Source organism: Pan troglodytes, chromosome 9 (genome assembly GCF_028858775.2).
Source record: "Pan troglodytes isolate AG18354 chromosome 9, NHGRI_mPanTro3-v2.0_pri, whole genome shotgun sequence".
Classification (NCBI taxonomy): Eukaryota; Metazoa; Chordata; class Mammalia; order Primates; family Hominidae; genus Pan; species Pan troglodytes.
In genome coordinates this window covers 127681983-127709926 of record NC_072407.2, presented here as the reverse complement: position 1 = coordinate 127709926, position 27944 = coordinate 127681983, and the positions used below count along the sequence as shown (strand labels likewise).

The following is a 27944-nucleotide window of genomic DNA, read 5'->3' as shown; positions in this document are numbered from 1 at the left end:
GGTCACAAAAAGCAGGCCGTAATAAGGAATATTGCATTGGATTGTTCAACTGGCTAAATGTCAATGAGTACCCTATGGTGGTAGGTGGAGTACTGACCGTTGCTGATATGTGGTAGCAGTGTGATTGTTAAAACTTTCAATTGTGGTGAACTTGGACTTAGAAGAGGTGGAAGATGAATTTGCTCATGGGTATCTCTGACTCCTGAGAAATGCAGAGATGATAGTGATGATAAGGATTGTGGCATTGGATGGCTGTTGCTAAGCATGATTGGAGCACCAAAGACAGAAAATGGCAGGCTCATATTTATTAATCCAAAAATTTAGAACAAAGTGTGAGTCAGAGGCCTTTCTTGGCAGCATTTAGAAATACCTTCATTTCTTGCAGCTGATAATGAGGCAAGGCATTCAACAGTAAGGGTTGGAGAACTTTAGAGAGAATGAAATTCTTAGCCCAGACAAGTCTCCTGAGCCAAAGTCAGGGCCCTCATAAGGAAGGAGTGTGACTCAGACTTGGGATAACGGGGATATCTGGATTGGTATACTTAACTCCTTAAGCCCTGAAATTTTTCTTTTGTCCCAGTGACCATGCAGGAAGATAGCAGTCTTCTTGCTAGAACAGCATGGAAAGACCACAAAAATGTCTTACAGGATAATGCCTGACTTTCCCAGGATCTGCCCGTACTTTCTCTGCTGGCAACCAGAGCAATGAATTGGGTCAAAGCTCATCATAGACCAACTGGGGAAGTGCTGCTCTTTTTAAGGGAGGAGAGGGATTTGACACTGAAGGAGCTGAAGAGCCTACCTGACATATTCTGGCTACAACTGGGAGAACATACCTGGAAGTAAATCCTGAGGGTGCTGGATTGATAAGGATGGAATATGAAACCAAATAAGGGAGAATTTTTTTATGTGGCACTTTCCCATGATAAGTGCACTGGAGACTGATTGTTCCTGATCCACCGATGGATGGCTCTTGACAAGTTGCAAAAAGTGTCAGCCCACATTAAATAAAGTAGAAATGCAAAAACTGCCTTGTCAGATTGCGGAAGAGGGGAACGAAAGGCTCAGAGAATTCAGCATGTTAGAGTAGATCACTTATATAAGTTTGGAAGCAATACTTGCTGGCCTGTATCAGGGAAGTAAAAATCTGCAGGTGAAGGATTTGTCAGCATGATTGAGAAGATCACTAGTGACTTTCCTCTGTAGGCTGGAGCTGATGGAAAGAGGCGCTGCCACAGAATTGGGCTCCCTAAGAACGGGGAAGATAGGATCACGAGCTAGGAAGAGCCAGGTGTCAGCACTTAATCATCAGATTCGAGGTAGGCAAAATTCCTGTAATGGGTAGCAAGACTGGATGGTAGCCATAGAATCCTGGCCCCTAGAACTCTACAGAGATAACTAATAAAACCTGGTTTTCTTAGGAACAAGTTGTGTGCTCCTGCAAGAGTAGTGCTTAATACATATGATCAAAAGAAATAAAAAATGAATGAGCAGAATATGGGCTTCAACTGATGAATGACAAGTCATAATCCCTTGCCTAGTTTTCATACCCGAGCCAGTTCTCAGACCCAGGAACATTAAGCCAATGGCCATTATATGGTGTAGTGCCCCTGACAGATAGAAACGTGAGTTTGGAAACCAACAAGCTTGGAGATCCATTTGGGAAACCACTTGGGGGATTTGTGTTTGCTGCCCTGTAGCTTGACATCGTGTGCCTCTAGATGTCCTGATGTCCAGAGGAGAAACCCTTTCATCAGGTGACTCAGTAGGTGTCTCACAAAACTTAAAGCTACGGCTGCCTCCTGGACAATTTGAGCTCCCTGTGCCAGTAGACTAACAGACACAGAAAGCAGTTACTATGCTGGAAGAAGTAATTGGTCCTGAACATCACAAGAAGGTAGACTACTACTATATATGAAGGCAGTAAGGAATACGTTTGGTGTTCAGGCAAACATATTCATAAACATGCCCCACTGGGGCATCTCTTGTTATTCTCCTGCCCAGTGTGAAATGTGAATAGGAAAATACAACACCGTAGTCTCATAAGTTCATACAGACCAGGAGCACAGACCCCTCAAGGATAAGGGTCTGGGTTATCCTACCTGTCAAGCCACCTAGACCAGCAGAAGTGAGACTGGTGTGGGTGAGGAAGGACGTAATAAATATACCTTATGTCCCCTTGACCAACTGCAGCAGTGGAGAGTAGTTCTTCCTATTAACCCTCCTCTAAAAACATTTTCAAGAAATTCTGGCTAATTTGGGGAAACTGCCTTTATAGAGCAGTTTTTACTGTGAGAAACAAGTTGATCTCAGTGAATAAGGTATGGACTCTAATAGATGCAACTGGAGCCCTGTCCAGGTCCTCTTTACTTGGCAGTGCTATAAATATTAGCTACTAATAGCTACCAGTGACACCCTTCTCTTGAGAATTGCTCTTGGATCAGGGGATCCACCTCGCCTAGAAATGCCTCTTGTTGTGGGTGATACACAAAAAAATGACTGATACAGGGACACATGAGGTTGCCCCTTTGCCTAGAGATGGGATGAGCCTGTGCTGTCAATTATCCCCTGGCATGCTCTTAAGCCTGATGCTTAAGCTGAAACCACGCTTGTGCCTTGTTTCTCCCCTTGCTCTCTTCCGCTTTCTTTACTCCTTTACAGGTTATTCCTGAAAGTACTTTTTCAATGAATCACTTGCACTAGAATTCGTATCTCAGATTCTGCTTCTAGGTAACCAAACCTAAGATACTCATCACTTTTTCAGTTAAACAGTCTAGCCCACGGGTCAAATCTCCCTCATTATGCATTGGTCCCGTAACTCCTGAAAACACCTGTTTCAGTACTTTGCGGCATCCACCTTGGGCAGCACACCTTCTTCTGTATCACCTGGCTGTCTCAAGGTTTTAGCCAAAGTCTCAAGAAACATGTTAGTATTATTTGGGTTCAAATAGGAAACAGATGGCACATTAAATTAGCATTTCAACAAGTTTTTTTTATGAAGGGTCTAATCACACAGGGTTATGCAGGGAATAAGGGAACCACAAGGAGAGCTGAGGGATCAGAGCAAGAGGAGGTTGGATTTTCACCACCCTTAACCTAAAGAGATGAGGTAGAAAGGATGTTGCTGGGACTGGGAAGAAAGTGTGTTGAGCAGCAACTTTTTGTTGGGAGCACAGCCAGCCCGAAGCCATGTCCTACAGCGGGAACCAGGAGACCAAAGCCTGTGACCTCACACTATTTCCTTCTGCTGATCTGCATTAGCTTCCCACTGGTCGCTCAAACAGAGTCCAGAGGCTTTGGGGGCCCAGTGATATAATCCACATTTGATATGGGGCAGAGAGCAGGCTGGAGAAGGGTAGGGAATGGGTGTGAAAGGGGTAAATGCAGGAAAGCCAGCACACCCAGCACACCCCACCCATTTTGCCTCTGAGCATCCATTCTTCTTCACCTGGGTGAGAGAATGCACAAATTCTCATTACAATCCTATGCTTGAGAGGTGGTAGCAATTCATCATTCTGTCACCAAAAAGACCATGAAGCAGCCACCATCAGGGCTCTTGCTATAAAGCCATGGAGTTCAAGGAAGGCAAATGAAATGACTAAACAATATAAAAATATTTGCTGCAGCCTCCACTTCCTTAGCTGGCTGTGACGTCTGAGCTGACAGTCAAAGTGGCCCTCTTGCACTTCCCATCCCATGCTCTTACTTCTGTAGCATCTTAGCCGGGCGGGGTTCTCAACCTGGGGGCATACCGTGCAGGATTGGAATGCTTGTTAGTTTGTCTTACTGCATCGTTACAGTTTACTTCTTTCTTTTTGAGACAGAGTCTCGCTCTCGCCCAGGCGGGAGTGCAGTGGCGCGATCTCGGCTCACTGCAAGCTCTGCCTCCTGGGTTCACGCCATTCTCCTGCCTCAGCCTCCCGAGTAGCTGGGACTACACGCGCCCGCCACCAGGCCCGGCTAATTTTCTTTTGTATTTTTTAGTAGAGACGGGGTTTCACCGTGTTAGCCAGGATGATCTCGATCTCCTGACTTCGTGATCCACCGGCCTCGGCCTCCCAAAGTGCTGGGATTACAGGTGTGAGCCACCGTGCCTGGCCATCGTTACAGTTTTCTAATGAACAGGACTATTAGGCAAAGGAGCCAGTGAATTCTCTGATTTTCAAATATTGTCTTTCTTGCCCCCATTGTGTAATAGAAATTTCAATTCTTGTAATCAGAATAAATTCCTCAGTCAGTACAGTGACTTTTCTCTCCACCTATCAGACACAACCAGTTGAGAAATTTTGACATTCTGCTATCTTTACTCTCTCATCTCCCCTCTTCCCATTCTCTCTTTCTAACATAGAGCCACTGAGGCTTCATAGACTAATGGGCTGAAAGTATCCCCTCTAAATCATGAGACTGTTTTTTGATATGTGTGCCTCAGGCTCAGTTGTTGATATAATAGATGAAAGACAAAAGGAGTTTGGAAAACCCCTTCTCAAAATAATTCCCCAATTTAAGAGGCTGCAATCATGTTGCGTCATCAGATTTTAAATGTCAAACCCTGTTTATTACTGTATTATTTTAATTTTTTTCTGTACCAAATCTTGTTTCACTCCTGAACAGAGAGATACCTAGGTTATACCAGCATCAGGATGGCTACTGTAGGACACAAAAGAGAAAAATCACATCAAAAGTAAAATAAACCTTTCCCCGTTACAACTTCTCCAAGTCTCAGAAGCCTCTGAGGTCCTGCCCGCAGGCCCTCGGCTGCTCGGCCGATCTACTTCAGCGCCTCCTGACAAGGCTGAGCTTGGGTTCAGAATGCCAACTTGAGAGGCTTCTTATCTTTCCTGCAAACTGAGAATTTGATTTTTTTATCTTGCTCAAATCCTAGCTAAGGGGCCTGGGGAATGTGCCCTATAAACCGTGAAGTCTCACAGGAGGGATTTTATTTAACCCTACATATTGTGGCCTGCTTTCCAAACTGACTCTGGCACGTCACATAACAAATAAGAAGGGAATCAAAATATTTTAACCCCGAATATATTTTCTTGCCATTATCTTCAAATTACCCTGCAACAAGGTTGTCTCTTGTGGGAATAATCCATTTTCTGTAGAGAATCCCCTTTCCCCCACTTTTTCGTTCTTTGCAGACCCAGGAAACAATCATCTAAGAGCCAGGCACCCTTTTAAGCCCAACAAGAAACATTTTACAACCTACTCCCTCTGAAGTCTCATGAGCGCTTCCTCAGCACAGTAAAACTTGGTCTTCACAACCCTCTATCTTAACCTAAACATTTCCTTTCTATCGATCTCAGGTCTTTAGATAAACTTAACCAATTGTCAACCATAAAATTTTTAAATCTACCTATAAGCTGGAAGCCCCCACTTTAAGCTGTCCTGCCTTTTGGGAACAAACTACTGTATTTCTTAAATGTATTTGATGGAAGTCTCATGTCTCCCTAAAATGTATAAAACCAAGCTGCACCCCGACCACCTTGGATACATGTTCTCAGGACTTCCTGAGGACAGTGTCATGGGCCATGGTCATCATAATTGGCTCAGAATAAATCTCTTCAAATATTTTACAGAGTTTGAGTCTTTTTGTTACAAAACCAACATAGTGTTTCTTCTCTCTTCTTCTTGTTACATTAACTATGTTAACAGTGAGAATTTGCCGGGAACTGTTCTTGCATCTCATGAAATGTAAGCTTCTACAATAATGTCTCACTGTTAAAAACCTTGGACGTCTTCTCCAGTGGGTCCTGAATTCCCAAACTGGGCTCCCATGTTTCCTGGGTCCAAGTTATTGCCTCTGCAATAACTTATTTAACCTCTACATATAAGCAAAGATTTTTTTTTTTCTACTGAGGTGGTCAGAAAGTTAATATGTTTTCTCCAATACTATCTGTGAAATCAGGTTTCTATTCGCAGGCTGATAAGTGTTGGCCATCTACTGCAAGGCATTAGCTGCTTTGAACCCACAGGAAGGATCTAGGGCCAGGCCTACAGGCTCTTTCTTACGCTTGGCTGCTCCTCTGCCTCAAGGGAGGACAAGCCTGTATGTTTCAGGGGTTTGGTCCAGCAGCAGTTCAAAATACTCCTCTTCAAGTTCAGTTTCTACACTTCCTGAAAATTCCCCCTTCGAAGTGCTCTTCTTGCAAGCACATTTGAGGGAAAAGATTAGTCTTATTTTGCTCATAATTCACTTCAATGCTATAACTGCACATCTCATTTCTATCACGAGCCCTCGTTCATTTACAACAGGTCACTCCCTGGGACTCAACGACTGTCCTTCTTGATATAATAAAAGTTATTATGATTATAGTTTTAATATTAAATAGATAATGAGCACTTTCTTGTGCCAAGTGCTGACCTAAGCCACTTATGCACATTATCCCATTTTATTTTTTCTACAACCTTATGAAGCATAGGGAGGTCAAGTTACTTTCGTAAAGTCTAATAAGTGGTACAGTAGAAACTGTAGGAGCTTTATCCCAAATATGATGCTGCTGCCATGACATGGGTCTCAGTAAAGAATTTAACTAGGTGGGCCCAGCTTCTCTATTTCCAACAATACTATCATTCAGGGATGTATAAATGTATCAGACTTACTGAGCAGCTGGCATAGGCAGAACTAAAATGCAAACTAGGCATTCAATATGACTCCACAGTCCAATGGAAAGAGAAGGAAAGTGAAATCTATCTCAGGTGGTCCTCTTGTGGATATAACCCAGGTCCTAGCTTTGTTCCTCTATCCCCAAGTCTCTGTATCTTTCTTCAAAACACCATTGTTTTCACTTGTCTCTTTTGTTGTAAGTAGTATTCTCAGTACCTCAAGCCACTTCTCAATACCTAGCAGGTGGCAGGCATCCAATATATACTTGTTGAAGGAATGAACCCAGGAATAAGGTAAGGCCTGTCTACTTCCCAGAAGTCTGAGAGTGGTACTCAGTAACTCGTGGAATTTTACTTCCAAAGCAAGGAATTGATCAACATTGCTGCAGACGTGGGGGGCATGTTATTCAGGAGGACAGGCTAGCATGGGCTTTAGCTCTCCAAATTGTGCAAGGAGCAAGGATTGGTTTCAGCTCTTGGACTCCTGTTCCTCATAAGAGCTTCCCGGCAATACAAGGTGAGACAATGCCTCTTCCATCATGGGGTATCCAGTTGGAAACTGGCTTATCCCAAATGCAGACATCAATTTACAGAGATAAATATTTTGCTGAGTAAATTAGAACCTAATATAAGTCCATCAACCATGAGGATGAAATTAATGTTACTTGGTCCTAATTATTCATCCTCCTGCTTCAAGCCTGCCCAGAGGTTCAGGGGCATAAGAATGAGGCCATGGGTCCTACACTTTTAAGCAACAAAACCTCCGTAATTTGATACTCAATGATTGACTTCACAAAGTCTGAGCTGAAGTTTTGAATCTACTACCTTTTTTCTTTCTTTCTTTTTTTGTGTTGGGAAGACTACTATTTTAGACAGATTTCTATGTCATTCTCTCTGTTTGAATAGGGATAGCAAGAGGACTCCATTTTATTATATCCCCCAAATAAATGAGGAATCAGAGACGTGGTTGTGTATGTGTTGCTGCATATGCAGGGAAATGGGGTGGCAGGGTGGTTGTTCTTCCAGATACATACAATTTTGTGAAACACAGCGCAATGTTTTCTAGGTCATTTCCTTATCTGATGCATTGAAAACCTCCCCCAAAGTTCCTGCTTTAAATTCAGACAAGTGAATGTCTAAATGATAAGAAACTTCTAATCTTAAATGGCCTCCCCATAGAGATAAAGGAACTATTCTTAGCCAGTTTTCTACCTCTTTTACCCCACAACCAGGATTCAGCGAGGAAGTGACTTCATTGAACAAGATAGCAAGGGCACTGCTAGTAAAAGAGGGCAGGAAAAGAGAGGCAGAGGCAGTAATGGCAGCAGCATGTGAGACCCTTGGAGGGCAAGCAGTAGAAATCTTGATAGCAGTTAATCAAAGAATTTCCTGATGATCAGTAATCATTAGGAAAATCAGTAAGGTAGATAATCAGTAAGGCAGTATCAGGCATTGCTTTCCCTTCCCTTCCTCTGAGCATGACGTTCTCTATCATTCTCTTGCCTGGTTTCTGGTTCCTTCCACTCACTGTGGTGTAAGTAAAGGAGTTCTTGACCTTCTCATCTAATAGAGTGTAATCTGTGAGTTTACACCATCTGAGGCCTCAGGAAACAACTGAGTGACAAATTTCCTGTCACAATGTGTTACAGCTTGGGAAATTTTGTCTGACTTGGACTTGGGTGCAGAATAGGTTATATCCCAGGAACACTGACCAGTCCCTCTAGGCTTCCTCCTTCCTTTTTTCCACAACCTCCTCACTCCTCAACAACCTACAGAAGACTACCTATTCCTACAAGTTTGGAACAGCTACAAGGGCACTTCAGAGTCGTCAGCAAATCTCCAAGAGTTGGGAACTCTAGAAACGGGAAAGAAACACTAGGAGAGCCTCTCTAGACATTTCACCTGAGCTTCTGGGAATCTCTATGCATTCTCTAGATATTTCCTCAGTCGGTGGCAACCCAGAATTGTACATCAGAGTCTAGTCTCACTGAATCTCAACAGTAAATCTCAGTGAATGTCCTAATTTCTCACCCACCAAGAAAAACCAGATAGTCTGCTCTGAACCTGAGCCTCTGACTCCAAAGGCCATCTAGAAGAAACTGTCCTTGATCTCCTGCCCACTCCAACATGCAAGCCAAATCTAAGCCTTAGTGGTATTTGACCTTTATCAGGCCACTCCTGCAGCCACCCCACCGCCAGGCTCTTTCCCTTCCCATACCAGAGCATCAGCTGTAGACCCTAGCTCACTGCCCTCCCTGGGCATGTGACCTCTGAGAGTGGCTCTCGAAGCCTGAAATTTCTGACATCTACCCTGGCTAGGGGATCCGAGCTACTGTTGAAAACAAGAAAAAAGAATGTATTCAGTGATCTGTCCTCAGCCATAGCATACAACATTTTTAATTTTGGCAGACAGGGTGAGTGCCTGCCTGGATCACTCTTGGTCTGGGAATATAGAGACAATGGATCCCACAATATCATGTTCGGTAGTACCACTTCCTATTCTTTCTGAAGCACTTTTATAATAAATTTACGTCAACCAAAGGTCAATATTATCACTCTCATGTGCTTTACACAAAGGTTTTCTCAGGCAGGGGAGAACAGGCAGAGGTCACAGCTAGGGAGCTACACCATCCAGTCCCTCCTGTCCAGCCTGACTTGTCAGTGTCCCAGCAGCCTGCAGTGGGAAGGGCAAGTGAGAGATCTGCTGAAGCTGCAGCCATGGAAACTGCTCGAGAACTGCTGTTTGGGGGTGGCTTGCAGGAATCCCCCATCCCTATGCTCGTCACTCCCAAAGGTGGTGTGCTACCATCACACTGAGGGTGTGGAAGGCAGGAGGCTGGCAAGCTGGAATAAGGCTGGCGGGAGGGACTCAGAAGAAAGCCATCTCACCCTCAGAGACTGACATCCTGGTGACTCGGGGGAGGCAAAGCCATAGGAGCAGGGCTATGGGGCTCCTTTCACCGAGTTCAGTAAGTTATGCCCTATGCTGGGCATGTGGCAGGAACTGAACTAATGAAAGGAAATGACTCAGAATTCGTATCTGACCCCCAATTCATACTCCATGGTTCACTTACCTGCCAACATGGTGTCTGGCCTGATAACTGAAAGCGTATGAATCAGGGTCTTCCTCCACCTTGATTTAGGTTGATGATATAATTGAGTCCTCTTTCTTCTGTAAATTAAAGGCATCTGACTATATTGCTTCTATGCCTAACTCCTCTATTTTATGCATAATAGTGCCTTCCATGGTACCTTCAAGGCTGTCTGAGGCCAGAACGTTTGGAGGGCAGTTAGGAGGAGGGTAAGTGGGGCTTCGTCAGCAGGCTGATGTGAGTTGGCCATACAGTAGGATATGAAGAGTCAGGAGTTTTGGGGAGTTTGGGGATTCAGGCAAGCAGTCAGAGCAAAGTCCTGGAGTTGCTCTGAGATGCTAGAAGAAGATCAGGTCTGAGACAAGGACATGGATCTATCAATCCAGGAGCTCAATAAACTCCATATAGGATTAACCCAAAGAAATCCATACTAAGACACATTATAATCAAACTGTTGAAAGCCAAAGACAAAGAGAGACTCTTGAAAGCAGCAAGAGAAATGTAACTTGGCACACACACACAAATACTCTGTAACATTATCTGTGGATTTCTCATCAGAAACTTTGCAGGCAAGAAGACAGTGGGGTAGTATATTTAAAGAGTGGAAAGAAAAAACTGTCCACTGAGAATTCTGTATCTGATAAAACTGTTATTCAAAAGTGAGGGAAAAAGTAAGAAATTTTCAGATAAATAAAAGCTGAGTGAGTTTATTACCACTAGACCTGCCAGATAATAAATTCTAAAAGAAGTTCTTCAAGTCGAAATAAAAGTATGCTAGAGAGTTACTTGAAGCCTTATGGAAATATGCTGATGTCTAGTAAAGATAAATACATAGACAAATATCAAAACTGATGTTATTATAATTTTGGATTGTAACTCCACTTTTTATTTTATACAGATTACAACAAAATGCATAAAATAATTATAAATCTGTGTTCATTGGTACACAATACATAAAGATATAATTTATGACATCAATAACATAAAGTGGCAGAACTATAAAGGAGTAGAGGTATTGTATGTTATTGAAGTTAAATTCATACCAGTTTAAAAGCCTTTGGAATGGGCCAACCAAAGACTACAGAATTGTAGCACTGTCAGTATGCAACACCAGCCTGAGAGAGCTGCAGGCATGAGAGTCCAATCTATGAAAGCTTCTGGGTATACTGAGCCCAGCAAAGCCATACTGGAGGGGATGTTTGAGGTCTTGATAACCCAAACCCAGTGTGCCGAGAATGGTGTCAAAGGAGATTATTCTCCAACTTTAAGACTTAATAATTTCCCTGTTGGGTTTTGGACTTATTGGGGACCAGTTACCCCTTTCTGTCTTTGTATTTCTCCCCTTTGGAATGAGAATGACTATCCTATGCCTGTCCCAGTATTGTATTTTAGAAGCACATAATTTGTTAATCTCACAAGCTCACAGGTGAGTATTTGCCTCTGGTTGGATCATGCCTTGAGTATCATCCTTATCTGATTTAGATGAGATTCTGGGCTTTAGCTTTTTGAGTTGGTGCTGGGACAAGTTAAGACTTTTGAGGCTATTAGGATGGAATGAATGTAATTTGTATGTGAGAAGAACATAAGTTTTTTGGAGGCCAGGTGCTGAATGCTATGGTTTGAATGTTTCCTCCAAACCCATGTTTGAAATTCACTTGCCAATGTAACAGTATTGGAAGGTGAGGCCTCTAAAAGGGGATTAGATCATGAAGGCATTACCCTCACAAATAGATTAATACCATTATCATAAAAGTTGATTAGTCATTCCAGGAATAGGCCCCTGATAAAAAGAATTAGTGTGCCTTGATTTCCTCTCTGTCTCACACACCCACTTTCTCACCACGTTATGCCTTTTATCATAATGTGACACAGCAAGAATGCCCTCACCAGATGTGGCCCCTTGATCTTAGAATTCCTAGACTTCAGAACTGTGAGAAATAAGTTTTTTTAAAAGATATATTACTCAGGCTGTGGCTTTTTGTTATAGCAGCAAAAAAAAAAAAAAAAAAAAAAAAAACAGAAAACAAATTAAATGGCAAAAGTAAATCCTTCCTATCTGTATTTTCTTTACATGTAAAAAGATTAAACTCTACAATTGAAAGACATAGATTAGCAGAATGGATTTAAAAAACAAGACCCAACCACACACTGTATATAAGACACTCGCTTTAGATCTAAGAACATGCACAGGTTGAAAGGGAAAGAATGGAAAAATATTCAATGCAAATAGTAATCAAAATAAGACAGAAGTGGCTATACTAATATCAGACAATATAGACTCTAAGGCAACATTTTTTTAATTTTGATTTTTTATTTCAATAGATTTATGGAGAACAGATTGTGTTTGGTTACATGGATGAGTTCTTTAGTGGTGATTTCTGAGGTTTTGGTGCTCCCATCACACAAGCAGTGTACACTGTACCCAGTGTGCAGTCTTTTATCCCTCTTTCCCTTCCAACTCTTACCCTCCCACCCTTACCATCCCACTCTGATGATAGTTTCTTTTGCTGTGCAGAAGCTCTTTAGTTTAATTAGATCCAATTTGTCAATTTTGGCTTTTGTTGCAATTGCTTTTGGTGTTTTAGTCATGAAGTCTTTGCCTATGCCTATGTCCTGAATGGTATTACCTAGGTTTTATTCTAGAGTTTTTATGGTTTTAGGTCTTATGTTTAAGTCTTTTATCCATCTTGAGTTAATTTTTGTATAAAGGGGTGTAAGGAAGGGGTCCAGTTTCTGTTTTATGCATATGGCTAGCCAGTTTTCCCAGCACCATTTATTAAATAGGGAATCATTTCTCCATTGCTTGTTTTTGTCAGGTTTGTCAAAGATCGGATGGTTGTAGATGTGTGGTGTTATTTCTGAGGTCTCTGTTCTGTTCCATTAGTTTATATATCTGTTTTGGTACCAGTACCATGCTGTTTTGGTTACTGTAGGCTTGTAGTATAGTTTGAAGTCAGGTAGCATGATGCCTCCAGCTTTGTTCTTTTTGCTTAGGATTGTCTTGGCTATACGGGCTCTTTTTTAGTTCCATATGAAATTTCACACAGTTTTTTCTAATTCTGTGAAGAAAGTCAATGGTGGCTTGATGAGAATAGCATTGAATTTATAAATTACTTTCGATGGTATGGCCATTTTTGCGATATTGATTCTTCCTATCCATGAACATGGAATGTTTTTCCATTTGTTTGTGTCCTCTCTTATTTCCTTGAGCAGTGGTTTGTAGTTCTCCTTGAAGAGGTCCTTCACATCCCTTTAAGTTGTGTTCTTAGGTATTTTATTCACATTGTAGCAATTGTGAATGGGAGTTCACTCATGATTTGGCTCTCTGTCTGTTATTGGTGTATAGGAATGCCTGTGATTTTTGCACATTGATTTTGTATCCTGAGACATTGCTGAAGTTGCTTATCAGCTTAAGGAGTTTTGGGGCTGAGATAATGGGGTTTTCTAAATATGCAATCATGTCGTCTGCAAACAGAGACAGTTTGACTTTCTCTCTTCCTATTTGAATACGCTTTATATCTTTCTCCTGCCTGATCGTCCTGGCCGGTATATCCAATACTATGTTGAATAGGAGTGGTGAGAGAGGTCATCCTTGTCTTTGCCAGTTTTCAAAGGAAATGCTTCCAGCTTTTGCCTATTCAGTATGACATTGGCTATGGGCTTGTCATAAATAGCTCTTATTATTTTGAGATATATTCCATTGATACCTAGTTTATTGAGTGTTTTAGCATAAAGTGGTGTTGAATTTTATCAAAGGCCTTTTCTACACCTATTGAGATAATCATGTGGTTTTTGTCATTGGTTCTGTTCATGCGATGGATTATATTTATTGATTTGCATATGTTGAACCAGTCTTGCATCCCAGACATGAAGCTGACTTGATCGTGGTGGATAAGCTTTTTGATGTGCTGCTGGATTCAGTTTGCCAGTATTTTATTGTGGATTTTCACATTGATGTTCATCAGGGATATTGGCCTGAAATTTTTTGTTGTTGTTGTTGTTATGTCTCTGCCAGGTTTTGGCATCAGGATGATGCTGGCCTCATAAAATGAGTTAGGGTGGAGTCCCTCCTTTTCAATTGTTTGGAATAGTTTCAGGAGGAATGGTACCAGCTCCTCTTTGTACCTCTGGTAGAATTCATCTGTGAATCCATCTGGTCCTGGGCTTTTTTTGGTTGGTAGGCTATTAATTACTGCCTCAATTTCAGAACTTGTTATTGGTCTATTCAGGGATTCGACTTCTTCCTGGTTTAGTGTTGGGAGGGTGTATGTGTCCAGGAATTTATCTATTTTTTCTAGATTTTCTAGTTTATTTGCACAGAGGTGTTTATAGTATTCTCTGATGGTAGTTTGTGTTTCTGTGGGATCAGTGGTGATATCCCCTTTATCATTTTTTATTGTGTCTATTTGATTCTTCTCCCTTTTCTTCTCTATTAGTCTAGCTAGTGGTCTACCTATTTTGTTAGTCTTTTCAAAAAACCAGCTCCTGGATTCATTGGTTTTTTGAAGGGTTGTTCGTGTCTCTATCTCCTTCAGTTCTGCTCCGATTGTAGTTATTTCTTGTCTTCTGCTAGCCTTTGAATTTCTTTGCTCTTGCTTCTCTAGTTCTTTTAATTGTGATGTTATGGTGCCAATTTTGGATCTTTTCAGCTTTCTGATGTGGGCATTTAGTGCTATAAATTTCCCTCTAAACTCTGCTTTAGTTGTGTCCCAGAGATTCTGGTATATTGTGTCTTTGTTCTCATTGGTTTCAAAGAACTTATTTGTTTCTGCCTTGATTTTGTTATTTATGCAGTAATCATTCAGGAGCAGGTTGTTCGATTTTCATGTAGTTGTGTGGTTTTGAGTGAGTTTCTTAGTCCTGAATTCTAATTTGATTGCACTGTTTTCTGAGAGACTGTTCGTTATGATTTCCATCCTTGTGCATTTGCTGAGGAGTGTTTTACTTCCAATTATGTGGTCAATTTTAGAATAAGTGCTACATGGTGCTGAGAAGAATGTATATTCTGTTGATTTGGGGTGGCGAGTTCTGCAGATGTCTATGAAGTTCACTTGTTCCAGAGCTGAGTTCAAGTCCTGAATATCTTTGTTAATTTTCTGTCTCGTTGATCTGTCTAATATTGACAGTGGGGTGTTAAAGTCTCCCACTATTATGGTGTGGGAGTCTAAGTCTCTTTGTAGGTCTCTAAGAAGTCGCTTTATGAATCTGGGTGCTCCTGTATTGGGTGTGTATATATTTAGAATAGTTAGCTCTTCTTGTTGCATTGGTCCCTTTACCCTTATATAATGCCCTTCCTTGTCTTTTTTAATCTTTGTTGGTTTAAAGACTGTTTTATCAGACTAGGATTGCAATCCCTGCTTTATTTTGTTTTCCATTTGCTTGGTAAATATTCCTCCATCCCTTTATTTTGAGCCTATGTATGTCTTTGCACGTGATATGGGTCTCCTGAATATAGCACACTGATGGGTCTTGACTCTTTATCCAATTTGCCAGTCTGTGTCTTTTAATTGGGGCATTTAGCCCACTTACATTTAATGTTAATATTGTTATGTGTGATTTTGATCCTGTCATCATGATGCTAGCTGGTTATTTTGCACAATAGTTAATGCAGTTTCTTCATAGTGTCATTAGTCTTTATATTTTGGTATGTTTTTGCAGTGGCTGGTGTCGGTTTTTCCTTTGTATATTTAGTGCTTCCTTCAGGAGCTCTTGTAAGGCAGGCCTGATGTTGACAAAATCCCTCATCATTTGCTTGTCTGTAAAGGATTTTATTTCTCCTTCGCTTATGTAGCTTAGTTTGGCTGGATATGAAATTCTGGGTTGTAAATTCTTTTCTTTAAGAGTATTGAATATTGGTCCCCACTCTCTTCTGGCTTGTAAGGTTTCTGCAGAGAGATCCACTGTTAGTCTGATGGGCTTCCCTCTGTAGTTAACCTGACCTTTCTCTCTGGCTGCCCTTAATATTTTTTCCTTCATTTCAACCTTGGTGAATCTGACAATTATGTGTTTTGGGGTTGCTCTTCTTGAGGAGTATCTTAATGGTGTTCTCTGCATTTCCTGAATTTGAATGTTGTCGTGTCTTGCTAGATTGGGGAAGTTCTCCTGGATATCCTAAAGTGTGTTTTCCAGTGTGGTTCCATTCTCCCCATCACTTTCAGGTACAGCAATCGATGATAGATTTGGTCTTTTCACATAGTCCCACATTTTTTTAGAGGCTTTGTTTGTTTGTTTGTTTGTTTTTTATTCTTTTTTCTCTAATCTTGTCTTCACACTTTATTTCATTCTGTTGATCTTCAATCTCTGATATCCTTTCTTCCACTTGATCGATTCGACTATTGATACCTGTGTATGCTTCACGAAGTTCTTGTGCTGTGTTTTTCAGCTCCATCAGGTCATTTATGTTCTTCTCTAAACTGGCTATTCTAATTAGCGGTTCCTGTAAACTTTGTCAAGTTTCTTAGCTTTTTTGCATTGGGTTAGAACATGCTCCTTTAGCTTGGAGGAGTTTGTTATTACCCACCTTCTGAAGCATAATTCTGTCAATTCATCAAACTCATTATCCATCCAGTTTTGTGCCCTTGCTGGCGAGGAGTTGTAATCCTTTGGAAGAGAAGAGGCATTCTGGTGTTTGGAATTTTCAGCATTTTTGCGCTGGTTTTTCCTCATCTTTGTGAATTCATCTACCTTTGATCTTTGATGCTGATGACCTTTGGATGGGGTTTTTGCGTGGGCTTCCTTTTTGTTGATGTTATTGCTTTCTGTTTGTTAGTTTTCCTTCTAACAGTCAGGCCCCTCTTCTCCAGGTCTGCTGGAGTTTGCTGGAGGTCCACTCCAGACCCTGTTTGCCTGGGTATCACCAGCAGAGGCTGCAGAACAGCAAAGATTGCTGCCTGCTCCTTCCTCTGGAAGCTTTGTCCCGGAGGGGCACACATCAGATGCCAGCCAGAGCTCTCCTGTATAAAGTGTCTGTCGACCCCTGCTGGGAGGTGTCTCCCAGTCAGGAGGCATGGGGGTTAGGAACCCACTTGAGGAGACAGTCTGTCCCTTAGCAGAGCTCGAATGCTGTGCTGGGAGATCCACTGCTCTCTTCAGAGTCAGCAGGCAGGAACATTTATGTCTGCTGAAACTGTGCCCACGTCCCCCCTTCCCCCAGTGCTCTGTCCCAGGGAGGTGGGAGTTTATCTATAAGCCCCTGACTGGGGCTGCTGCCTTTCTTTTAGAGATGCCCTGTCCAATGAGGAGGAATCTAGAGACTTCTGACCACAGTGGCTTCGCTGCACTGCAGTGGGTTCCACCCGGTCCGAAATCCTGGAGACTTTGTTTACACTCTGTGGGGAAAACTGCCTACTCAAGCCTCAGTAACGGCGGACACCCCTCCCCGCCAACCTTGAGTGTACCAGGTCGACTTCAGATTTCTGCGCTGGCAGTGAGAATTCCGAGCCAGTGGATACTTAGCTTGCTGGGCTCTGTGGGGGTGGGACCTGCTGAGCAAGACCACTTGGCTCCCTGGCTTCAGCCCCCTTTCCAGGGGAGTGAATGGTTCTGTCTCACTGGGGTTCCAGGTGCCACTGAGGTACGAAAAAAAACTCCTGCAGCTAACTCGGTGTCTGCCCAAACAGCTGCCCAGTTTTGTGCTTGAAACCCAGAGCCCTGGTGGTGTAGGCATCCAAGGGAATCTCCTGGTCTGTGGGTTGCAAAAACCATGGGAAAAGTGTAGTATCTGGGCCAGATAGCACAGTCCCTCAAGACACAGTCCCTCATGGCTTCCCTTAGCTAGTTCCCCAGCCCCTTGTGCTTCCTGGGTGAGGTGATGCCCCACCCTGCTTCTGCTTGCCTTCCGTGGGCTGCACCCACTGTCTAACCATTCCCAATGAGATGAACTGGGTACCTCAGTTGGAAAAGCAGAAATCACCCACCTTCTGCGTTGGTCTCGCTGGGAGCTGCAGACCGGAGCTGTTCTTATTCGGCCATCTTGCCAGCCACCCAAAATATTTCTTTTCTAACCTGGAGTCAGACTCTTACAAGATTCTAATATTGCTAATTAGGTGATAAATGCCCTAATTTAAGGTAGACTATAAAACCTCAGTTATGACTACTAAGAGCATTATTAAAGAATATATAATTTAAGAACTATCAGGGAAGATAAATAATAAATATTAGATTAATCCAATAGGATTAAAAAAGATAAGAATGAGAAAATATTCTACAACTGCATAAAACACATAGTATTTTCTGTTATAAAGCAGGTTCTGATAAATAGGTACATTGAAAACATTCAAAATATCATTCTTATGTTCCTATCCAGGCAGAGAAGTGTGTAAAAATATATCTTCTACTTATGTTTTTTCCTTACTAAAAGGGTCTTTCAAATACCAAGACATCAAAGATTGTTGCAGTCTTCTATGAAACTGGATATTTTGACTAATAATTTGCTACTCTAGAAATAACACTTAAACATAACTATTTTTCTGAAGATGTTCTATGTTTCCTTGTTAAGGTATTGAACTTTGGCATTTCATTCTTCTCCCTTTATGCATAATTTCCTTGGTAGATGAATGGCTCTTTCTCACTAGATGTGCTTAAAGATTTGTCGTTATCTTTGGTATTCATACATTCAATATGTGTATGTTTTCTCCTATTTCTCTAACTTGTATTCTATGAACTTTTTGTTCTATGGTCATAGTCCAAGGTTAGTAGAAGGAAGGAAATAATAAAGATCAGAGCAGTAATAAATAAAATACAGACCAGAAAAGACATACCAAAAAATCAGTAAAACTGAGTTTGTTTTAAAGATAAAAAAATCAACAAAACTTTGGTTAGACTAAGAAAAAGAGAGAGATAAAAAAATAAAATTAGAAATGAAAGAGGAGACATTACAAGTGGTACTACAGCAATGCAAAGGTTAGTAAGACTCTACTATAAACAATTATACACTAGCATATTGGATAAGCCAGAGGAAATGAATAATTTAAAAAAAAAATCCAACCTCCTAGAACTGAATCATGAGGAAACAGAAAATATGAATAGTGAGGAAATTGAATCAATAATAAAAAATCTCCCATCTAAGTCCTCTTCCTTCTTACTGTATTCTGGAAGATATCCTCATTCTGATCTTCCAACTGCCTATCTTTGCTCATCTTTTAAGATCTATTTTAATATTCCATCTATTGTGTTCTTTATTGATTATACTTTATATCAAATACTCCTACCTCTTTTTGATGATTTTTGTTTCAACTTGTACTTTTAATTATCTCTAAATATATTTTCATTCTTGTTTTGAATTCCTACTTCTAATAATTTGGCTTCAGTTAGTACATACTGTTTAGTACACTAATTTAGTGCTTTTTTTGAGCATAATTGTACTCTTCAGTTTATAATTATTTTTTGTCTGTGGATTTCTATTTCTCCAGGATTATCAAAATCTCCACCTGATAATGGATTTTAGAAAGGCCAGATCCTAGTCCAATAGTCTTGGTGAGTTCAAAGAGTGGGGAAGTAATTAGCCTTAAAGAGATGGTTTCCAGGGACTATGAAATAGTCAATAACTCCCGTTTGCATACATATTACCAAACAACTGATTTATTCGAGATTTACCATTAAACCCTTAAAGAGAAGTAGCATTGGGATGAGGCAGTTTTCCTAAATTATAATGTACAACTCCTGGGGCTTTGAAATGAGCAGACTAATAACTTCTGACCTGATAATATTCCCTGCACTCTTGACCCCAAAATATAGTCTGGGCCATGCCAATTTCTGTGTTGAAGTAACAGGTGATATAGTCCCACAGAGATGAAGAAGATAAGTCAGCACAGAATTTAAACAGCTCTCTAATACACTGAGGTTATGGCCAACAATGCCACCACCCCTCCACCAACTCCGCCACAAACACACTGCTTCAGACAACTGAACACCTTCTGCCAGAACTTCTCAAACTTCTAATGGTTTTGTTGATTCATAGAAACCCAGTTTCAGAGCTTATCTAGGGCTGACTTTAGAAGAGAGAGACAGAGATCATGCTATATCTTCATCTCATGGGGGCCAAATAGTCTGCCTTCTGTTTTTTGTTTTTGTTTCGTTTTGTTTTTTTCGAGACAGAGTTTCGCTCTGTTGCCCGGGCTGGAGTGCAGAGGCATGATCTCGGCTCACTGCAACCTCCGCCTCCTAGGTTCATGCAATTCTCCTGCCTCAGCCTCCTGAGTAGCTAAAACTATAGGCACGTGCCACCGTGCCCAGCTAATTTTTGTATTTTTAGTAGAGATGGGGTTTCACCATGTTGTCTAGGCTGGTCTTGATCTCCTGACCTCAGGTGATCCGCCTGCCTCGGCCTCCCAAAGTGCTGGGATTACAGTCGTGAGCCACCGCGCCCTGCCTGCCTTCTGTTTTTATAATCTCGTAAGTCTGTGTATGAGGAGAGAGTTTACTATCCTCCAAAATAGAAGGCCGAATCTTAAACCTAAGGCAGATGTACCTTAAAACAAACAAACATGCAAAACAAAACAAAACAACAAACACATGGGCCATGATGATTTCCAAAAGGCTAAAGAGAATCATTGAATTCACAAGAAAAAAGAAAGAACACTCAAAGGAAGCGGTCACGAAGGGAACTTCTTTACCCAGATGGTTTGCACCTCCTGTTCCCTTTACCTGGAAGGAAGGTGCTTTTGGTACATGGTTGCCCCCGACCGTTTCCCTCTTGCCCTGATCTAAATAGGTTAGCCCACGGTTCTAAGCTTAAATGTAACTTTAGAAAGAGCTTTCCTAAGACCCCAGTTAGCATTGTATTCTGCTTACTTTTATTACCCTGTATTTTTTCCTACACCTGTTACAGTTATTTCTTAGTTATTTGTGCATAATCATTAAGAGTAAAGACGAGACAGACAGCCTAAGTTTGACTCTTGCCTCTGTCATTTTCTATTTATATGACTTTGGCAAGTAATTTAATTCTTCTATAATCAGTTTCTCTGACAATGGGTCATCAAGTAATCATGATACCTGAGCTTCCCATCATGAACTGTGTTTTCTGGGTCATGAAGCCATAGATTGGGCGTGTAAGATAGCAATCTGCCACTAAGGAGAAGAAGCCAACAAGAGAACAGGTTCAAGCCAGCCAGGACGGCACAAGTTAGTTGCATGAGCAGGTAGTTCTGCTCCATTGCCTCCTCTCTTCTATTGCACACCTATGGCCTCTTTGTTTTCTGTTTAATAATGAACTGATTTGAGATAGGAGAAACTGGCATTTACAAATGGATATTCTGGCAACAAGTGGGAGGTGGACTCCCCAAGCATTAACACAATCAGGGGTGTCTCATCCATTGAGTCTGGACAGATCTACATTAATTCATGGCTAGTTGCTAACAGTTTGACTTCCATCACGGTTAGAATTTATCCTCACTGGAATAAACAGATATTTTTGGATATGGATGTTCCTGTTAATAATGCTTCTGCCGCCACCATTAATTGTGGACTTAGGGAATGCTTTATTCTCCATCAGCGTGTTTTAAACACAGAATTATTTCCATCCAAGAAACTTATTTCACCACAAAGAAGTATAGCAATATGTTCATGCCCATGGAAATCATTTATCTTACCATGCACCCCATTATCAGAAGCAACCAGCCTGATGGAATAATGGAATGAATGGTCAAATGAAATCTCAATTTAACTGTAAGTTGGGGCAAACACTCTGAAAAGATTAGATTATATCTTAGAATGCGGTATATGCTCAGAATCAGCAACTAATATATAATTCTGCTTTTCCCATAGTCAGAGTACACAAGTCCAAGAATCAAGATGTAGAAGTGGGAATAAATTCTCCCATTCCTGCAACTTTGATTTTTGTTCATTTGGAAGTCTTAGTTACCAAGGGAGAAATGCTTCCACTAGGGAATAAAACAATACTTTAGTTGATTTGAATGCTAAGACCATTTTGGGCTCCTGATGCCACCATGCCACAATATAAGCATAGAGGTTATTCTACAGGCTGAGAAAACTGATCCCGATTATTAAAAGGGAATTGCATGGCTGTTGCACAATGGGGTAAGGATGACTGTGTCTGGAATACAGGAAGTTCTCTGAAGTGCTACCTTGTTCTTCCTGTCCAATAACAGTAAATATAAAGCTCTGAAACTGAAAAAAAATACAGGCCATTGAAAATTTGAACCTTTCACGAATGAAGATTTTCATCATCCCAGCAGATAGATAATGCTGACCCAATGAGGTTCTAGTTGTGGAAAACAAAATGTAGAATTGGTAGCAGAAGAAGGAAGTTATAAATATTGCTTGCAGCCTCATTAGCGGTTAAAAAAAAACAAACACTGGGTACCTAGTCATATCTTTTTCCTTTCTTGTCATATTTTCTTCTTGTTTTCCTCTACCCTTTTATTATTTTACATAAAAATTATTGACAGTAATTGACAGGTGGAATTTATTGGATTTCAAGAGTATTTAACATTGCATGGAAAGAATATCTAGGATATCACTCTGAGATAGAGATGACTTTAGGACTGTGTGTCCTTATTTAAAGAAAAAATAAGGGTATCTTTACTTGTATGGAGGATAAATGCATCTCTTTAGGCAAAAGCATAAAGTTGCCTTTCTTGTTCAGTGGAGTCCAAACATATATAAAAAGGTATGTACAGATGTTGAAAGGTCAAAGACGTGATTGAGCTGGTTATTAAATGATTGTCTGTCAGTTTTAAGTTCACACTTCTATACCCTGCTTTATGATGGTGGTTTTTGCAAGCTAGATCCTTGTTAAATTCTGCCAATAGGGGGTGCTGGAGGGAGACTGGCAAGCTGGACAAGGGATGCATCTTTTCCTGTTTGCTTCCTCTTCCTCTCAACAGCTTTTTACCTGGGCAGTGGCAGTTGGCTTCAGAGCTACAGTTGGTTTTGTTCCATGGTTTTCCCCCCAACACATTCAGAACCAGCTTCCTGGTGCCCCACAGAGATACCAGCACCATCTGAACAGTACCCCTTCCCTAGAGGTATGCATTTTATATTCATGGAGGCCCTTTGTTCCTGAGATGTTTGGGTTCCAGTTCCAAGGGATCCCTCCCTCACAGTTTTAAGTTAATTAATTAATTAGTTAATTAATTAATTAATTTTAGAAATGGGATCTTCCTCCGTCACCCAGGCTGGAGTGCCACTGCACAATCATAGCTCACTGCAGCCTTGAATTCCTGGGCTCAAGAGATCCTCCAGCTGCACTTCCTTCCCCCACGCTTCTAAGGTCTAGTCTAATTACCTTAATTACCTTAGACCTTAGAAGTATGGACCTCCAACATTTTCCTTGTGTTTCCCTAGACCTACAGGTTTTAGCTCTTTCTTGCAATTTCTGTCTTTGTTAACTCGATATCTCCCTTTGGCTTTTTGTATCCTTCAATACCTGGTTAACCGCTCTTAATTTTAAAGTCTCTGTAAAAACAACTGGTGCTGTTTTTGGTTTCTGACTGACCCACTTGGGAGAGTAGTATGACTTTCAGGTTTGTGTGAAGGGTAAATGAGTCAGAAAATAAAAAGTGTTTATAGCAGTGCCTCTCATATAGTAATTGTCATATAAGTGGAAGCTATTATTATTATTTACTTAAGATCTGTCTCTCTCATTAGTCTAAGCTCCATGAGGGTAGGGATTATGATGCCGTATACATACTAGGGTCTAGCAGTACCTGGAACATAGTATGCTTTGAATACATGTTTGTTAAAGGAATTAGGAAGAGGTTGGAGGAGAGAGAAAGAAGGACACACAATTTGGGTATAGAAGAAAGGTAGCTTTCTTTATATTTTTATTATTATTTTTATATAATATAATATAATTCGTCACTCTTTCCAGGCTTCATTCTACAAGTTTCGTTAGAAATCAGCCTCTACCCTTGTGAACATGTTCGGTCAAACTGCCATTTTTCTCCAGGATGTTAGAATTATACAGAGTGGAAAGCTCAAGTGTGTGTGAGATGGAGGTAAGGGTGGGAGAGGCATCTGGGGTCATGGGGCATCTCTTCACACAAGTGGCTGATGAGATGTCTAGTGGCCAGACTCAAATGGCTTCCTCAGACCCCACCGTTCTCAGCTTCCTCCATGCCATGCTCCAGGCATGGGAATATTTGTTTTGCTGCTGGTGGCTCTGTCCCCTGGAAGTATCCTGAAGCTGTTCCCTGTCTAGAGGTTGATGTCTCCTTGTGAGTTTGGCAGGGAAGCTGGATGCAGGTACTATCTCTAGAATCCCATAGACTTCTCCTGCTTTTATTCTCTAACCCCCTGCCCCAAACAGATCTGATTCTAGAAGGTAGACAATCTTTCTCTGTTCATGTTTCTGATGCAGCTTCCTTTCTATGTCCCAATCTTCTCCTCACCCTGGGATCAGCATTCATGAACAAACTCCAAGAAGACTTGAGCCACTTCTTTTTATGTTGCTACTCCCCATCCCTTCAGGCCACAGTTATGTGCTTTCTTTGGAGTGGGATAAGAAGGATAACACAGAAAGGAAAAAAATTTGAAAAATATATTAAAATACCCTGCCACAGAAGGAAGGAAAGCAGCAGAGGAAAGAGGAAGGGATTCTTTTTTGAAATTAAACTACCCTTTCCTCCTTTTCTGAATGAACTGGCTATACAGTGAAAGCACAAGAGTTTGTAGCAACCTGCAGGATATATTGATCTTGTTCTTGCTCTCAAGGTTATTTATTTACTTATTTTAAGGGGCGTGACAGAGACTGTAGAAAAGGAGAGGGACTTTCCTTTCATGTGCAGAAGATGGAGCCATGTGTTTGCAATCCTCTTCTGTAGTGTGTGTGTGTGTGTGTGTGTGTGTGTGTGTATGTGTGTGTGTGTGTGATTTTTTTTAGAAAGTCATGTGAAGAGGCTGAGGCAACAACCTCTCCCAGAAATTGGAGTCACAGAAGAACCATTAACTTCTAAAGGTCTTCATTGCACAGGTCGTGGCTCCTGCAGCACCTGAAGTTCACCAAATAGACACTCCACCTTATGCCTTTCACATCAGCACAGTTCTTTAGGCAGCCCATGAAGGTTAACCAGGGATTACCATCCCCTGTGGAGGGGAGAAAAAACAGATCAGGAAGCCTGGCCATGAAACTTCTGCAAAAAAAACTTTTCTCCAGACCACACCAACATGTAGAAATAACCTTGTGTAGTTCAAAGCTCCGTTATTCAAATGTAAAGAACTGGAAGATGTTGCAAGCTGGGGGGCTTCCCAAAAGAAATGCAGTGATGGAGCAGTCTAAAATGATTATTTGGGGTAGGGCAGTAAGGAGAGCAGTAATTCAGGGATTGCCAAAGCTGGGTGTTTCTCTTGAGAGTCTTAACACTGGTTCAAGTGAGGGTTATAAATGCCAAGAGATAATTTAGCACAAAGGGTGGAAAACGAGAAATCATGATGTCTCATCTTAACCATCCAGGGCAATTCAGCCAGAGTCTACTGATGACACTGGCCCTTCTATTTCCACAGTTTAGAACCATCCGTAAGGAAGCCCAGACAGGCACAAGAACCAAAAGCCCCCTCCACAACTCAACAACTCACTGTTACCCATTGGGCATAGATTACACCTAGTCTCTTACCTTGATTTATTCTCCTCTGTTTTCTTCAGGCTTCTCAAAATACTAATCCCTTAGCTGTAGGCCCCCACCCTCCTTAGTGGCCACCTCCATCTAATTTTCATTACGGCATATGATGGGGATGAAGGAATCAGCCATCCCAGGTATGAGACTGCCTATAGTAAAAGTAAAGTAAGGTCTCTCCCGTGGCTGATATGTCCCTGTATACTTCCTCTGCCCATTCTTCTTTTCCCCAATGCACAACTTACTTTTGAACATCCTTCCAACCATGCAGGCCTCTTCTGTTGTTGCTGTGCATATTCCTCTTCCTCTGGAGCACTTTTCTCCTGGGAACTGGAGGTGGCACATCCTACACTGAACAATTTCTATCACTTGGCCAGAGAGAGGGGAAAGAGAAGTGAGAAAAGATGGCAGTACCAGGAAAGAACCCCTCTCCCCTTTTGGGTTAGAAGTCTGCCTAGAGCCACAGGGCTTTGCCAGAGCCCATCAAGCGTGAACATCTTCCACTGTGGAAATACACTAAGCCAAGAGAGTGATTGAGGTTTATGGTCTCAGGAATTTTAGCCTGAAAAATGGGAGGGGAAAGAAAGGTGGAGGAATAAGGAAAAGTGAAACATTATCAAGACTGAGGTGATCAGACAGGTCCTCTTCATACTTACCAGGAAAATTGTTTTTCACAGCAACTATTTCATTGACTGTACTGGCAAGAGAAAGAAAACACATCTGAAATGTGCCTGAGATTTACTCTTGTATTGGGTTCTTATAGTCTGCCCTTCAGGGTCCATCCTGCACTCTTAAACTGGAACCATTCCAGGCCCACTCTGTCCCCCTAATGCCTAGTCACCTACTGGGCATCTCTGCACCTCTTCTCTCCTTCTAAATCTCTTCACCTCTTCGGGGCTTCTCAGATTCATCTACCCATTCCTATAGGATGCAGCACAGACCAGGAGGAGAAAGATAAGTGCACCTGCTTTTTTGCTTCATTCCCTTCTTTTTAATTGACTCTGTGTGGCACTCTTAACCTGTGGGTGCCTGGAATCTGACAATGGGGACAACCTGAAATTCCTGAAGTTGCCACGCTTTAGATTTGGCCAAGCGACACCTGAAAAGCCAGCATTCCACTTCCTCCTTTTCCTTTTCCTTGCCCTTCACTGACACTCACTCCTGACCTTGTCAGTTGATGCTAATGTTATTTTGTCAAACCTAAAATCAGCTCCCATCCCAGCTCTGTCCTGCTGGAAGAGGTTGTTGAGTGTTGGAACTCAAGGTCTATTTGTATTTTGGTTTTTTTTAGCCCCTGGTGCTCACCTCACCCCACTCATCTTTTCCTCCTCAGACCTTCCCCTTCTCATACCACTTATCTATTTCTACTCACCTGCATCATTTCTCAATGAAAGTGATCCAGATAATGCTGTTGAAAAAAAAAGAGATACACGGTCTGCAGACCTCATTTTCCAAACCCCATCTCAAAGCTTCTATGAAAATCCACTCAATTCCTCTCTAATCTACCTATTTCCCCCCATAAAGGAAGGGAGAAGAGTTTTAGTTAAGGTCCTGGGGACATGACATATCCCTGGTAGAAGGCATAACATTAGAGCAGAAGCTCATGATGCTTCAGTTACCATAGGACTCCCATGAGAAGGCCTCTGTCATGGGTGCTCTCACCTGTTCCTAAATTCAGGACTCTTACCAGCTGTCAACCCTAGGGACTCACCCCTAAAGCAGCAGAGCAGGATGGGGAGTTCCAGCAAGAGGGACTTGTCCATTTTGGAAAGAGGGAGGGCCAGGCTACAGCATGAAGCTTCAAGAGTGCCTATTTATACACCTGCAAGGTTGGGCTTTCCTGTGAAGGGTTAGGGGTGGGGACTCTGTGGAAGTTCTTGGAAGGCATAACCTGCTCCTAGGGAAATCAATGACTCTGTAATTTCTCTTCCTTGCAACTTGGTGGGGAGAGGTAATGGCCAGGTCAATCTTGAATCTGATTTATTCCAGTTCTACCACTCAGGATTTTTGATGCCAGGTTCTATGGTCTTTTCACTATACTGTACTGTAAGAGAATGCAAGGATAAAGCTGGGCTGGATGGGTAGAATTGAGAGTCATCTACAACAAGACATTCATTAAAGCTGAGAGAATACATAAGTATAAATCATTGGAATGCAGAAAGGCAAAAAGAAGGCTGAACACAGACTTAAAAAATACATACCTCTAGGAATGGAGAAGAGAGGGCACAGAAAGGTTAGGCTCAGAGGCATACAGAGGGTTCCCATGAGGAGAGTAAAGTTTCTCACTGTCAATCATCCTGGAAAGAAGCAGACCCTAGGGTAGAAGAAAAAAGCTGAGGAGGGAACTGTTTTCCTTTCTTGGGGCTTCCTGGTGGCTGCAACTTAGACTTTAGTTGGGAGAGAGAGATTTAAGACTACTTCGTCTGGAGAGAGGTAAGCTGATCCTTCTCACTTGATGGCAGGCCAGGGTATTGAACCTGTGGATTCTAAGAGCAGCCATATCTAGTATCTCATTTTAAGTTTTCTGTTCATTTCCTTCAGTTATTGCTATGCATTCAGTGCATTGTAATGAACGTTGCAGCTTAGTCTTCATTGTCATTGTAGAGAAACTGACAAAAGAGCTTGTGCCAATGCTTAGGGCAAAGCGTGTATTGCTAGAAGCATCTTCTCTATA

At 41.6% G+C, this 27944-nt stretch overlaps 2 protein-coding genes across 2 annotated transcripts in view; one reads left to right on the top strand and one right to left on the bottom strand.

Annotated features, from left to right (window-relative positions):
- PATE2 (prostate and testis expressed 2) overlaps window positions 1–27944 on the top strand; it is a 197119-nt gene that overhangs the window by 110854 nt on the left and 58321 nt on the right. The gene's annotated exons all lie outside the window — the stretch shown is intronic.
- Window positions 24610–27033, bottom strand: PATE1 (prostate and testis expressed 1). The gene is made up of 5 exons (XM_054661709.1): window positions 26982–27033; window positions 26643–26678; window positions 25927–25962; window positions 25516–25638; window positions 24610–24743 (listed from the first exon to the last, which is right to left on the bottom strand). Exons 1-5 carry the CDS (start codon window positions 27031–27033, stop codon window positions 24610–24612), a joined length of 381 nt encoding a protein of 126 aa, XP_054517684.1.